The 14576-nt window shown below is 39.4% G+C and overlaps 2 protein-coding genes across 2 annotated transcripts; one reads left to right on the top strand and one right to left on the bottom strand.

Annotated features, from left to right (window-relative positions):
• Window positions 1-510: 510 nt before the first annotated feature.
• phgdh (phosphoglycerate dehydrogenase) lies at window positions 511-8832 on the bottom strand. Its single transcript, XM_020651454.3, has 12 exons — window positions 8555-8832; window positions 6748-6899; window positions 6598-6663; window positions 6424-6478; window positions 6153-6251; window positions 5867-5999; window positions 5192-5340; window positions 4888-5040; window positions 4011-4149; window positions 3660-3787; window positions 3351-3573; window positions 511-893 (listed from the first exon to the last, which is right to left on the bottom strand). Exons 1-12 carry the CDS (start codon window positions 8690-8692, stop codon window positions 739-741), a joined length of 1590 nt encoding a protein of 529 aa, XP_020507110.1. The 5' UTR covers window positions 8693-8832; the 3' UTR covers window positions 511-738.
• Window positions 8833-10642: 1810 nt separating this feature from the next.
• On the top strand, window positions 10643-14553 carry cfap210 (cilia and flagella associated protein 210). Its single transcript, XM_065962375.1, has 9 exons — window positions 10643-10799; window positions 11460-11659; window positions 11751-11924; window positions 11999-12204; window positions 12308-12464; window positions 12553-12692; window positions 12791-12983; window positions 13150-13314; window positions 13423-14553. Exons 1-9 carry the CDS (start codon window positions 10643-10645, stop codon window positions 13774-13776), a joined length of 1746 nt encoding a protein of 581 aa, XP_065818447.1. The 3' UTR covers window positions 13777-14553.
• The last annotated feature ends 23 nt before the right edge of the window (window positions 14554-14576 follow it).

The following is a 14576-nucleotide window of genomic DNA, read 5'->3' as shown; positions in this document are numbered from 1 at the left end:
CTTTTCTGCACTCTTGTAAAGCCCTCTGAACTGCAATTTAATTTGTCTGAAAGGTGCTATATAAATAAAGTTTGATTGATTGACTATGAGTAGCCTATTTTTATTCAGAAAAGAGAAGATATTCAAGAAAGGAGAATTTCTGTTGGGTTCATTTTTGGCAATACAAGTATGATGTTGCCCATGGTGGTGCACATTGAAATAAACCCTGAATGAAATGTACTGTAATGTTAAATATTTCAAATACTTAAAGTAAGGTACAACCTTAAAGAACCAGTCTTAAAGAGATAACCTGTCAAAAGAAATGTCTAATAAAAAAACGATAGGCTACTACTAAAAACGACAAGCCAAGTATAAAAATGAATCGCCTTAGATACCAAACTAAATGACGTTTTAAACAAAAAAGGGAGTTTTAAGGTCTGTTGTGTTGGTTATTGACAGGATGAAAGTGTGAAGTTTGTTAAAGGAAATATAAAACTCTCAACTGAAAATAACTTAAAAAGTGTTCTTACAGTAGTTTGAGTTAGTGTACTTTATTATTTCACACAGCACATGACAGAATCATCTCATTTTGATTTACTCAAACAAAGTGCATGTTAACCATCTAAACACTGGAATGTTATCAAAAGTTCAACTTCTAAACAAGTTGTTAGTTGTAAACATAGAGACCAAGATAGGTCATTGAGGTTAGACACTCTTAAGAATGTGGAGATTTCTCCACGTAGCTTTTTCCACTGGTATTTAAACGGTGAGCTGTGCAGCATCCTTCACCAGAGGCTTCAAGGCACCGAGGTCACGGAGGAGGGAGGAGATCCCCACACAGTACCACAGATCCCCGGTGCGGTCTGCCGGAGCACTGAAGGACTCAATCTCCACTCCCTCTGAGGCCAGACATCCTAAACAAAAACAATGACAGAGTGAATAGGTGTGATTTTTAACTCTCCACAAAAAGCACTCACTCCTCAAAAGGTCATAAATCAACCTTTCATCCACATGGAAATGATAGTGCTTAACCACCTGAACCATAATGATCACCTTCACTTGATTTAAAGTTAAAGTAGATACAGATAAAGTAGTTTGTCTTTGTGTTTCACTGCAACACTGAAGATAATAAATCTTTAAGGAGGCTTTGTAAAGTTGAGATGTGTACTTAGCAAAAATGTTGTTTATTCATGTCAAAAGAAAAATAGTACAAGAGATATCTGTTCAACACCAAAACTAGGGCCATAAAGGCATATTTTTTAGAGAAGTTAAAGAAAAATATACAGCTAAATTATCAAGACGCAAAAGACAGTTGCACAGTTGAGAAAAGGCTTCCAAAGTTTGGCAGATTTAGAAATACAAAAGAGGAAAATCTAAATCCTTCAGTTGTTCAGTTACAATTTCTTTTGCACTGTATACTGTGATTATTATTTAAGGTTTTGTATACATGTAATAGAAATCCACAAATATTTAATATACATAAATATTTAAAAAACACATTTGTATCTTGTTACATTTATATAAAAACTGTTCAGTATGCATTTACAAACTGTTTGTCATTTGTGAACCACACTTCTTTTGTGTGTGGGACTTTTGAGACTCCCCTGTCGTGGTTAGATTCACAAATACATTTTTTTCAGCAGGGAAATGTCTGTAGCCAATCAGATGTCTCCTTCCTATTCAGCCAATCACAGGAGCGTAGATTCAAGGGTATGGGTGCGTTCGAATTGTCCCTCCTATCTCCTTTCACTATCCACTTTACCTTAACCCCGGGGAAAACATCATGAGGTCAAGGAAAGATGTTAGGAGAATTCATAAAGGACTTAAGGAAAGGTCATCTCGTTGCTCTGACAATCCGACCACATTTCCACTAGGCCACGTCATTAAATATGACGGGCCGGCGGAGGTTAATGACGTGGGTCTGCCGTGGTGAAACTACAATGTTCAGATAATGGACTACAAAAAACACATCTAAAAAACTTTCCCCTGTGCCTTCATACTGGTGAAATAATCCTGATCACCACAAGGTTGGGATTGAAATCAAATAAATATAGACTACAAGGCTACGAGTAACAAAAGTGAAACCATCAGCTTCCTGTCCAATCAGAAATCAACATCAACATAAATATGTTTGTATGAAATTCATTGTAACATTTATGTAAATATCTTACACATAATGTTTTAAGCATACAAATGTACAACTGCACAAAGTATTCTTAAGTGAATGAAATATGTTGAATAAAACTTCATCTGATATAAATGTCTCTTATCTTTTTATCCCTTACATGATCTGTGTCACTTTACGATCATCGTTCATTTCCGTGAACGGTCGGATGCGCGACTCGCTTTAAATGTTGCGGCCGCAAGTAATTGTGGAGCGGCATATCTCATCTCCTTTGGTAAAGGATGGTCCAGTGTATCCTGTGCTAAAGGAGGTTATAAAGGGAGCATTGACCCACCCTTCCTTAACTTTTAGAGAATTCGAACATCTCTTATCATGGCCGCCACTTAAATGCTTCTGGGTCATTTCACTCAGTTAGGAACCTTCCTCAGAAAAAATGACAATTTGAACGCACCCTATGTTTTAATATGATCACTTTAGCGTTACATCTGTGCAGACAGTGATTAGCCTAGCTATCAGACAATCAAATTAGGTCATCTTTAATCTGACCAGCACAAACAACAACATAGTAAACAATGGGTCCTTCAAAAGCCTCGGCCCCAACACATCGGCCAGAATATCACCAGTTTATTCAACACCAATTAAACCAACACACAGTCAATATACCCAACACGATAAACAACTTTCCATACAGTACGACAATCACAGAGACTATTTGTGCTGGTCAGATTAAAGATGACTCAAACAGATTGTCTGATAGCTAGGTTAGTCACTGTCTGCACAGATGTAACGCTAAAGTGATCATATTAAAACATACGTTTGAATCTACGCTACTGTGATTGGCTGAATAGGAAGAAGACATCTGATTGACTACAGACATTTCCCTGCTGAAATTTTTTTATTATATGATTATTTCAGACACAATGAGCTGAAATGAAGAAAAGTTTAAGCAGCGTCTGATTAAGAGTAAAAATACACTTCACAGACTATTTCTGTGTGAAAGTCCGTGAAAACCTTTCATAAAAATATATTTCAAGAGAACCCTGCCTCTTTCCTAATGGCAGCTGGAATCGGCTCCAGCTCCCCACACGACCCCAAATTTGACACGTGTTCCAGAAAATAGATCCAGAACCTGATCAACTGTGATCCATTTCACCACTACCATCAAGTGAAATTACAAACTAAAATTCTATGGAGGTTGTTAGCTTTACTTACGTCATCCCATAAACATAAGAGGTTCAATTCTTACCAGCCACGGAGGAGAGGAGCTGAGGGTTTGCGGAGGCCTTAAAGAACAGTAGATTTCCGGTAAGAGAGACGGGCTGCCTGAACACACTTTCACTCAGCTCCAGCAGCACCGGCACACCACCTTGAACTGAACCACTGGCTTTGTAGCTACAGCCATTTGACATGACCTCCACCTTACACACACCGCTGGACGCCTCGTCTGATGCACAGTGGCTCTGGTTGACCTGGGGAGTTAGTTCACACATGTAGTCATTTTATTTCTAGATACTTGTCATTTTCATGCAACTGCCAGAAAATGTTGCGGCTGTACCGTGATTCCAGACTCCTTGGCAAGGCTCAGTACGTTTATGAGATTCGGGCAGCAGCCAGATTTAGGATTCAGGAGTCCAACAAGGACTGAAGAAGTCATGAAGCCAGTGGAGGACTTCATGCAATCCCCTGGTTTAGAGAAAACAGTTTAAATGTTCACTGTCGCAGTAAGCAAGTACAAAATCGGAAAATGCATTTTCATAAAGTTGCAAACTTATGTTGTTTGCAACTCGCTGGTCTAACATAAAGGCAGCTGCTGTTTCACAATCATGCCACCAGAGGGCTCCATATATATTATCCCCAAAAATAACCTTTTGTTAACCACAAACTGGTTGGACCAGTTTGTTTTTACCTTGAGTGGTGATTTTGACATGACTGAATGGTTTCTCAGCAGCAGCGCATGACTGCAGCACTGCTCCGACAGCTTCACCCAGTTTGATCAGCTGGTTTGAATCCTGGGAGAACGTGCTGGCCAAAACCTGTGCATTTACCTTTAAAAAAAACAACAAAAAAAAAAAACGGAAGAGACATGAAAACAGAGAACTTTTAGGAACAGTATGTCATCATGGAATTTAAAAGCATATGTTCACTGTGTCACAATAACTGGCTGAAACGTTTTGTGGCTTTTCAACATGAAAGCCTCAAATAACAGTAGAGACATATACAACACAAATTCAGGATCAAAATTAGCCTATGTATTTTGCTAAGCTGCTCTGATGCACTTTGGTCACACACATTTTGATGATATTTGATGAGTCATGTGTCAAGTGATGCATAAGACACTTTCAAATCCAAATATATTGGCAAAAGCTGTGAATGAAGAATATTTAGAAGACCCCAGTAAGACCATTCCAATTTCTTTGTCAATCCTTTCGTATTTAAAAACTCATAATGGTGTCTTTTGTCCTCTTTCAGACATTTAATTTATTTTAGAGCCACTTTAACTTCTTTATCTGACTAAATGAGTCACATATTCTACCTAAATGACTGAATGTTTACATGCTTATCTCCACCATCTGTGACACACAGATTTCCACAAAGACAGCCACTATGATTGTTGCAGTGACGACGATCAGCAGTTTACTAATCTGTCACTTAAAAGTTCACCACCACAATGAGAAAGTGCAGCAGTCAAATACCTTTAAAATGTTTTATAACAATAACAAACTGAAAGTCTGAGAAGTTCTTTTGAAGCTGGATATGTTAAACAAACACAGAGTAGACCTTACTGCTCCAACCAGCTTCTTGCCGTTCACCATATCCACAATCTGCAGAGCGATGTCCTCCCCACAGCGAGCCTGAGCCTCCTGGGTGCTGGCTCCCAGGTGAGGACAGCTGATGCAGTTAGGATGGTCGATCAGTGAGCGATTCTTAGGCGGCTCCTGTCACCAAAACATGCACACAGAGTAAGATGTGAACTACAGCATCTCTTTTATTAGCTGCAATGAGTGATCATCAGTTTTCTAGAAGAAGCTTCTGTCATTGCATAAAGTGAACTGTTAGTTGTGTGAGGACATGCTTTAGTGATCTTGCCTCAACAAAGACATCGAGCCCCGCTCCTCCACACTGTCCGGTCTGCAGCGCCCTGAGGAGAGCATCCTCGTCTATGATGCCTCCTCGTGCACAGTTCACAACCTTCACTCCTGTCTTACATTTAGCAAATGATTTATCATTGAGCAAACCTAGGGAGGGGGAAAAAAAGAGCCATTGAAAACCAAATCTCACATTTCTAATTACAATTTCAGTTTGCCAGTGCGCAGCCTGAGGTCCTCAGGCAGGAATCTCCTAACTGTTCACACCTCAAACTTGAAAACTAAAGGAGATCGAGCATTTGTAGCTCGGGCTCCTCGGCTGTGGAACGACCTGCCTGAGGATCTCAGACGAGCTGCATCGGTATCTTCTTTTAAAAACATATTTTTATCGGAAGGCCTTCTTATAATCCTTGTTTCATGATGTTGTAAATGATGTTTTACTGTTAACTTTAGCCAATCTTTGTCTCGGTTGTTTCTCTTTTCTCTGTTCATTGGATGATTGCTGCACTGTTGTTTTAATTTTCATGCTTTTTTAATAGGATTTTATTGTTGTGTGTTTGACTGTTGGGATTTTTCTTTTTTCTGTAAAGCACTGTGACGTTGGTTTTGATAAGTGCTTTATAAATAAACTTTATTATTATTATTATATAGTTTGAAGAACGTGTGAGTAACTCACCGACAGTAGAGGGGATCAGGGGAGTGTGGACTGTGATGTAGTCACACAGCGGCCAGAGCTGCTCCAGAGACATCTGCTCCACCCCCCAGCTGGCTGTCACCTCAGGAGGGGTGATTGGATCGTAGCCGATAGTCTAAGAAGAGAGAGAGAGAGAGAGAGAGAGAGAGAGAGAGAGAGAGAGGGAGAGAGAGAGAGAGAATCTGTTTCATCAATTTATTAAAGGAACAATTTACCATAAATGAATTGAAGGTGCACCCTCTTTGTCATGTATAATCTGGTTACTTACCCTCATGCCAAATGACTGCATTCTTGAGGCGACTTCCTTTCCTATTCTTCCAAGACCGACTATTCCAAGAACCTTTCCATACAGCTCTGCACCCATGAACTGCAAAATGAGAAAGAAAAAAGATTACAAAACTGAACAACAACTGAGAGGTGTCACTTCTGATCAGCAATGACGGGCAAGAAGACAATGGAGCCAATCATGCAACAGTGAATCGCTTTATGTGCGCAGGCATTCAAATGGAGCACAGGAACCAACTCAAATCTCTGCTGACCTTTTTGCGATCCCAGTTGCCTTGTTTCATGGACATCGCGGCTTGAGGCACGTGTCTAAAAAAAAAAAAAAAAAGAAAAAAAAAAAAGGTAAAAATAATGACACGTCTGAGGTACATGAACGAATACAAAAAGCGGCCGAGCATGTTGCCCATGAAAAGCATGTCACGTCTTGCCTTGAGAGGCTCATCAGCAGGGCACATGTCAGCTCCGCCGCACTGATTGTGTTGCCACTTGGTGTGCTGGGAAAAAACAAAAATCACAGTTATTGAACAGTGCAAGACACAGTGAAACATGTGTTTAGTTTGCACTGATCACAGACTCACTTCATGACAATAATACCCTTCTTAGTGGCAGCATCAACATCCACGTTGTCCACACCGGTCCCCGCTCTCCCAATGATTTTTAGATTATCAGCAGCATCAATGACGTCAGCCGTTACCTTGGTTGCAGATCTAACCACGAGGCCGTCATAGTTCTAGGATGAAGAGAAAAGCAAACAAGTTAGTCCAAAGAGAAACAATGAGTCCGTCCTGGGAGAACGCAAAATTATTGATGTTAAGGATGAAACTCTCATTATAACCTCGTCTTGTGTCAGAAATATGGTTTTGGTACTTGAAATAGTTCCACTAGATTCATGTCAACTCAAATTATCCCAAACTGGGAACTTTTTTTTCTCTGTTTAAACTAACGCTCATGTGTTTTTCTTGCTTTGGATCTAACTCAAATGCAGAATTTCACAATTCCACCAAAACAGCCTTTAAAAAAAAAAGTGTTTCATTTTGGGTATAAAATCCACTTGAAAAATAATACGGCCTGTGTCAACGTGGCTATCTGCTGTTCAGGGAAGGTGATCTGCTTGTTGTAACAAGTTAGTGTGTCAACTCATTAGTCAGAGGATTTCTTCTCGTGTAAGGAAGTGGAGGGACGTTGATCCAGAGGTTTGTTTAGCTGGTGTATACTTTGGCAGACCCAATAGGAGGTTATTTTTGCATATTCTTCTCTCTATTTGTGACTTCTCCTGCTAGCTTTAATGAGGTCCAGTTGCAGCTACATATCATTCTCATAGAATACAGTAATGGAGAATGCCCAAAGTCAATATACATTTTATTTTCTTTAAAAAAAAAAGTAAAGTAGAAGAAAGCTGAATTGCACACAGGGTTATCACACAGTATGGTTTCAGAGGTTTTGAAGGATCAGTGTGCAGGATTCAGAGAGAATCTCACAATGAATTTGCAGATTGCAACCAATGAAACTGCTCTCCTTATCATATCTTTGAGTGTGCAAGCTTCAGAGAAAATTCTGGGGCAACAAAAATGAAAATTCATCTTTTTTTGTTTTCCTGATTAATATAAACTAGGGGCGATATCTTTGGAGTATTGATTCAGTTTTTCTGCAATAGTTTTTCAAAATCTTACACCACTCTAGTGTCCTTTAATGGTTTATGGGTAACCAGAGAAGGGTCTTTCGTTTTCAATCTGGATCAAATGGCTAATTCTTTGCCAAACAGTAAGCCAGGCTACACTCACTTTTAATGAGAACAAATCCATTGTTTGTTATCTGACACATCATCTAATATTAGAGGTAAATATTACTCTTTGGATCCATGCACATCCACTGCATTATTCTGCTGAAAGCCTGCAGCATATGGTACTGAGTCAGAGTGATGGGAGAATCTGTAAAGTCAGGGATGAGTTGCATCAGCTTCTCAAGGGGCGGTACTAACTTTACAGTCACCTCAGCTTTTACAAAACGTGTCTGGCCCGTTCACACACACACACACACACACACACACACACACACACACACACACACACACACACACACACACACACACACACACACACACACACACACACACACACACACACACACACACACACACACACACACACACACACACACACACACACACACCTTCCATTAAACTTTGAATATAAGAAAAGCACAAATCCTTATTGATTCGTTTTAAACATTTCTCCCATGACAAGCGCGGGGGCAAAAAAAAGCACCAGCTTTTACAATGATGCTAACATTAGCACCTAAACTTTCTGCTGCAGAGTAGACATTAAACAATACAATGGATTCACGTGTAATGTTGCACTTATTGTGACTACTGGCTGCAGATCTTACCTTTATCTCCGCCATTAGGTCATCTTTCTTCATGTTCTGTTTCTCCGTCACTCGGATGCCATTTTCCTCCAGGATGGCCCTGCAGCGGGGGTCCACACTTTCACTGATTAAAACAGTCTTGATGGAGATAGGGGCCATCTTGATCGCTTTATGGGTAAGTTGTTTCTGCTGGTCGTGCTGCTGGTGCCTCGGTGAAGTGGTGTGATGGATACGGAAAGTTCTTTTCCCTCTGTTGGGTTTTGAATGGTTATGTTAGATTTACGCCAGCCCCCCTCTCTGAACCCGCCTCTCACATCTCCTGCTCTGACGTCACAGAAAGAAGGCCATCCCGACTCTCCCGACTACTGGAGACCAGTTCAAAAAACAAGTTTCATCACCAGCAGTGGAAATAGGAATCGTTTCTTGTCTTTTTTAAAACTTGTATTTGTATTTTTTTTTTTTTTTTTACTGTAGACGAAGCTCATTGCAAGTCCTCATTGCAATCAAATCAAACCTATGTGTTTAACATGCCCAAGCTTAATCTGCAAAGCAACTAGGCTAGATGTCATATAAACGCAGTTGGGTAGCAATTGTCAAAGGCTATTTATTTATGTAGTACTTTGAAATGACAGGAAGAAGCATGAAATGTTTATTACTTTATGTTCAGTCAGTTGTGTATCTTTATCTCCTGTGATGGTTTCTTAGTGTATTGTTATTGGCATGCTGTAACCTCGCACACTATGCACATAAAGCTACTGACATCAAATATGATTGAAGTAAATGACTTTAGTGGCCAAACTTGTTAATATGTTCGCTTGTTTGAGTTCAGGAGAGTCCATTCTGTTCACTCCTAATTTAACAGACGCTGCTCCTCTCCTGATTCATTATAGGCTGCACATGACAGCGCCCCCCCAACACACACACACACACACACACACACACACACACACACACACACACACACACACACACACACACACACACACACACACACACACACACACACACACACACACACACACACACACACACACACACACACTTAAACAAGTTCAGTAGTTTACCATGCTGCCTTACTTACACAATTAGTCGTATCTGCTTCAACACTAAAATTGAAATCAAATGTTTGTAGTAATGTTTGTGTCAAGTCTATTTTGCGTAAACCAGGGGAATAACATGGCGTCCTGCTTAAATCCTTAATGTATTGTCATATTATTTTGTTCACTTAGCTTATTTTAAAAGTTTGTCATAGGAATACAGCTGGACTAATATGCTATGAGGCTTACACCAATTCCATGTTCATGTTGACTTTCTCTGTATGTTAGCAGACTTATTCCATATTAAGAAAGGCATGTGCAAAATATTAAGAAAACATGAAAATAATGATGTAAACTTTTATGAAGTAGGTCTTTGATATACACTATAAGGTGTTGAAATCATGTAGGCCTATTGAAGTTTGATTGCTGAAGTCCTAAGTGGTGCACAATGCACACTAAACCACACTTCTCAATGAAAATATATAGCACACATTTTAGTTGTTAGGCCACCCAGAGGATAATGTTTGTCATTTTTCAGTGGGAATCTCCATCTCCACAAAACAATGCATCCAGTGTAGAAGCAGCAAAGCAACCCTAAAATATTATGTGCCTCATCTTTACAGGCCTTTCATTTTCTAAAATTTTAAAAGTATATTATTTAAAAAAAAAAAAAAACTAAGCTCACTACGAGTAGCCTACATAAAGTGATTGAAATATGTGATGAACATATAAATGAATCACTGATTAGGCATACATCCCAAAAATATTAAAGGCTAAATAAAAAAATAAAAAATCAACTATACCACTTTTGGTAATTTTGAGTAGCCTACATTAAAAGTTAGATCTTTAACACTCATTGTTTGAGCTTATAGGCCTTACATATTTTAACATTTCAACTTCAACCTTAAATGTCTGATTACCTCTTATTAGTACAGTATAAGGTCCTGAACAGAGAGGGCTCTGATGGGATCAGATTGATATAGAATTGAGGCCCGGCACACAGCGTCACCTGTCGTTCACTATGGGAAAGGCTTCTGATTGGTTTAACTGTTGCCTGGATACGGCGCAACAAATGAGGACACTGACACAGCTTTGTGGAAAGAATTCAAGCAAGATATTTCTTGTTAGAAACAGCTTCATTCAGAGTAGAATTTGTCCACTTTTTAAAGTTGTTTGTCAAATGGCAGCGGAGGTTCAGTACGGTCGACGAAGAGGCTCCAGTAGGAGAGGTGAGAGCTTATCTTTCTGTGAGTCGGCTGGGTTTTGTAGCAAACAAACCAACTGTTGGTAAAAACAATCTGAAAGTCGCGTTAAATTTAACAATTCAGAACAATAAAAGAAACTGTAGTTTTTAAAATCATCTTTCCTCTTCCTTTATTTACTGTGCAGTGTTTCATTACAGTCTATGATGTTAGGCTAATGTATCCTATATTACCTTTATGTCCTGTCAAAGTCAAGATTTAAGGAATTAAAAATCCCCAAAACAACTTAAGATTTTCTGATTGTGTACGTTTGAATAATTATATTGACTGATAGGCTATTATTATTATCATCAATAGATTATAATTATTATAGTATTTTTATTAATCGTTTCAAATGCCAAAAGATCTCGAGATACAATTCGAGGAATTCATGCATTAGATTTAAAACTTCTAATTTGTTAAGACATCTTCAAAATTAGTCTATTATTTTTTTGGGGGAAAACAAGACAATACCGATTATTTAAACAAGAGATAACATTCTTGGTGGGATCTTGATTACTCTTTTTTTATTGGTCAGGAGTCAGGACAGTCCACAAAAGACACAAATCGACGGTACACAATTTAAATCCCTTTGTATATATGACTGATTTTTTGGGGTTATTTTCTCCTTATGTTTAATCCTTTCAGCTGATGAAGCCAATAAAATGATCAAGCCTGCAGACCTGCATCAAGTCACTGTCTTAAACAAGGCTGAGTGGCAGAGAATTCAAGACCAACTGAACCAAGTGAATAGAGAAAAGGAGAGTTTGAGAGAGGAAGCAAAGGAGAGAGAAAAGCTCTATTTGCATTCAAAGGAGGTGGTGAAGACATGGACCAATACCATCGCTGTAAGTTGTTTGCACAGATTCAAGATTTGATGTACATTTGCAAAATGCACTACTTACACTGCAAGTTAACACATGTTGACATATGTTAAAGGGTCAAAGGCAAAAAAAGCTAGAGGCGAAAAAGATTCGGGAGCAGATTGAGGAGGAGAAAAGAAAACAACTCGATAAAGAAGAGGCTGAATACAAGGAGCAGAAGAGGAAAGAGGCCATCGAAAAAGCAAAGACTCAGCTGTACTTCCAAACAGACCGTGTTAAAGGACTACATGTTAGTATTGTGAATTATTGTCTCCATTTTCTTACATGTTCAGGCTTTTGACATACAGGTTTCTACCTCCACAGGGTGCACTTTTGTTGACAGAGGTGCTGAAGGAGAGGGAAGCTCAGATTGAACTGAAGCAAAGGATCCAGAGTGCCTCCAAAGATGTGGAGAAACATTACATAGATGTGGTGATGATCAGAGAGGACGAGGCCAAAAGGAAGGACCAGGAGAAAGCACTCGAGAAAAAGCTTGAAAAACAGGCTGTTGCAGAGGACCTGAAAACCCAGTTAGTCTCAATTCAGACCCCAAAAGCTGCTTTTTATTTCATGGAAGAGCCAGAAGAGTTGGACAGTGTTTGGTCTCGTGTTAAGATAATTTCATCTCTTTAGGATCAAGGAAGTTAAGCAACTGAGAGAGCAGGAGAAGAAAGAGAACAAGAAGGAGGGAGAGGAAACCCAACAGCTTCAAGAGATCTATCAGTGGGAGCAAAGAATGGAGGAAAAGAGACAGAAGGAGCAGAAGAGGGAGCTCATGCAAGCTCACCTGGTAGCATCTGAGTAGCACAGCTTAGTTAGAATGTGTATCCTCATCCATCACACATACACACTATATTAAACTTCTTTTTTTTTTGCAGGAGCATCTCACCAATAGGAATCTTATTAAAGCAGCCAATGAACAAAAACGAGAAGCTGAAGAGCAGCAGCGGAAACTTTTTCTCTCTGCAAAACAAAAAATGATGAGGCTGCGAAAAGACAAAGAAAAGGAATTGTTTAAGTAAGAACCAGAAACACAGTTTTTAAAAAACTGTGTTGATATCTGTACTATACAGCGAGTTATCATTTATATATTTGTGTGTTTTTTGCATTTCAAAGTGAGGCCCAGTCACGCAGAGAAAGGATCTTGGACAATCTGACGGTGAAACAGCAGGAGCAAACTGTGGATGAAGAGCAGAGGATTGCAAAGGCTGTCGCTGAGCAGGAGGCGAGGCAAGCACAACAGCAGTGGGAGGAGTACGAGAAGAAGGCCACGATGCTAAAGTCAATCGCCGAGCACAGAGAACTCATGGTAAAACAATATTTAAAGATGCATCTGGGTCATTTTTATAACCCATTTTTCGTTTTTTTTCTTTTCTTCTTATTAAATCCTGCTTCACCTGAAACTCATGCAAAGTAAATCCAGGGTCAGGTAGCAGAATTGTAAAACTTGTGAAACAGAAACTTTTTTTCATTAGATGAAAGAAAAGGAGCAGGAGGAGAAGAAGGCAGAACAGCTCAACAAAGACGCACTCCAGGCCAAGAAAGAAGCTGACAGAATATTTTCGGAGAAACAGCAACTCAAGGCTCAGAAAATCAAAGACGACAGGAGAAAACTACAGGACTTCTATGCAGGACAAACGGTATTGTTCAAACATCGTCCACTGCATCATTTGAAATCTCATGTTTTAGTTTGAGCTTCTTCTCTGAAGGAAAACTTGCATGTCATTTTTTTTGTCTTTGAAAACCAGGCTGAAAAGGAAGAAAAACATCTGCGGCTAAGAAAAGAGGAATACGAGTATGACGTGAAGAAGGCCGAACTTGTCGCTGAAGAGGAAAACCAGTTTCAGCAGTATTCCCGGCAGGTCATCAACAAAGCGGCGGAGGCTCAGAGAAATGTGTTCCCGCTTTGTAAAGCTGCAAAGGAAGGGATCGGAGGAGGACTGGGGCCTGTTTTTAATGGAGTCAGACCGAGCTACCTTGTTCAGGACTGCACTGGAGCTCAAATGCCCAAATATGTGTCTGGTGTTACACACAGTGTGAAAAAGCTCAATGAAACTGTAGATATTCAAGATGCTAAGAAGAGACTTGGCTTTACATGGTGAGAGGTCTCTCACAGCTGGCAGTTTCCTAAAATCCATAAAATTCCTCACTACACTGAATTGTAGATTGAGATCTTTAACACTTTTCAACTGTCATTATTTTTGCACGACTATACAGGAGCAGTGCTGCCAGATGTTCCCTAAAACACAACTCACTGCATCTTGCGAATAAATGACATGCACAGGCCGATATGTTGGCCCAGATGTTTCTGGCCACATCATGGAGATGAGTTATTTTGTCCTATTTGAGAGATATATATATATATATATATATATGCGTTCTTAGCTATCCTACTTAGCTACATTAGATTGGATATAGGGAGTGACACTGCATGAACTCTGGTAGGGATGCTCCACAAAGTGTTGGTAATTTACAAGACAGTCCGGCTGCAGACCTCCACTGTGAGGCTCCACCTCTGCAGACCTCCACTGTGAGGCTCCACCTCTGCAGATCTCCACTGTGAGGCTATACCACTCCACAATATGGACTCATACTGCTTAACAGTGTTTAACATCTTTTGGTCAAATTTAAGCAAAACCCTCCAAATCTTGAGAAGGTCATCATCAGATTATGTCATGGACAGTGATTTAAAATATATCAAAACAACAAAATGTCAACTCATTTTGAGTTTGGACTTTGATTTATAATAATCCAATTGATGTCTAATCACTGCACTAAATAATCCTGAGCCTAGATGTATGTAACGTCACCATTGCAGAGTATATTTCCTTAATAATGTTTTCATGAGTGTTAACTGTCATTTTGCATATCCATAAAGATTAAGCTTGTCTGTGACCATTTA

Source organism: Labrus bergylta, chromosome 13 (genome assembly GCF_963930695.1).
Source record: "Labrus bergylta chromosome 13, fLabBer1.1, whole genome shotgun sequence".
Lineage (NCBI taxonomy): Eukaryota > Metazoa > Chordata > Actinopteri > Labriformes > Labridae > Labrus > Labrus bergylta.
Note: the sequence above shows the minus strand (reverse complement) of the source record. Positions and strands in the feature narration are given on the sequence as shown.

What these genes read in the sequence shown, in the direction of transcription:
- phgdh (XM_020651454.3), bottom strand. Translation starts at nt 8,692, where the DNA reads ATGGCCCCTATCTCCATCAAGACTGTTTTAATCAGTGAAAGTGTGGAC. An exon ending in TGCAGTCATTTGGCATGAGG is followed by an intron (nt 6,000 to 6,152) that starts GTAAGTAACCAG and finishes CTCTCTTCTTAG; the next exon opens with ACTATCGGCTACGATCCAAT. An exon ending in CCTGATCCCCTCTACTGTCG is followed by an intron (nt 5,341 to 5,866) that starts GTGAGTTACTCA and finishes CCCCCTCCCTAG; the next exon opens with GTTTGCTCAATGATAAATCA.
- cfap210 (XM_065962375.1), top strand. Translation starts at nt 10,643, where the DNA reads ATGAGGACACTGACACAGCTTTGTGGAAAGAATTCAAGCAAGATATTT. An exon ending in GCAGAGGACCTGAAAACCCA is followed by an intron (nt 12,205 to 12,307) that starts GTTAGTCTCAAT and finishes TCATCTCTTTAG; the next exon opens with GATCAAGGAAGTTAAGCAAC. An exon ending in AGCTCATGCAAGCTCACCTG is followed by an intron (nt 12,465 to 12,552) that starts GTAGCATCTGAG and finishes TTTTTTTTGCAG; the next exon opens with GAGCATCTCACCAATAGGAA.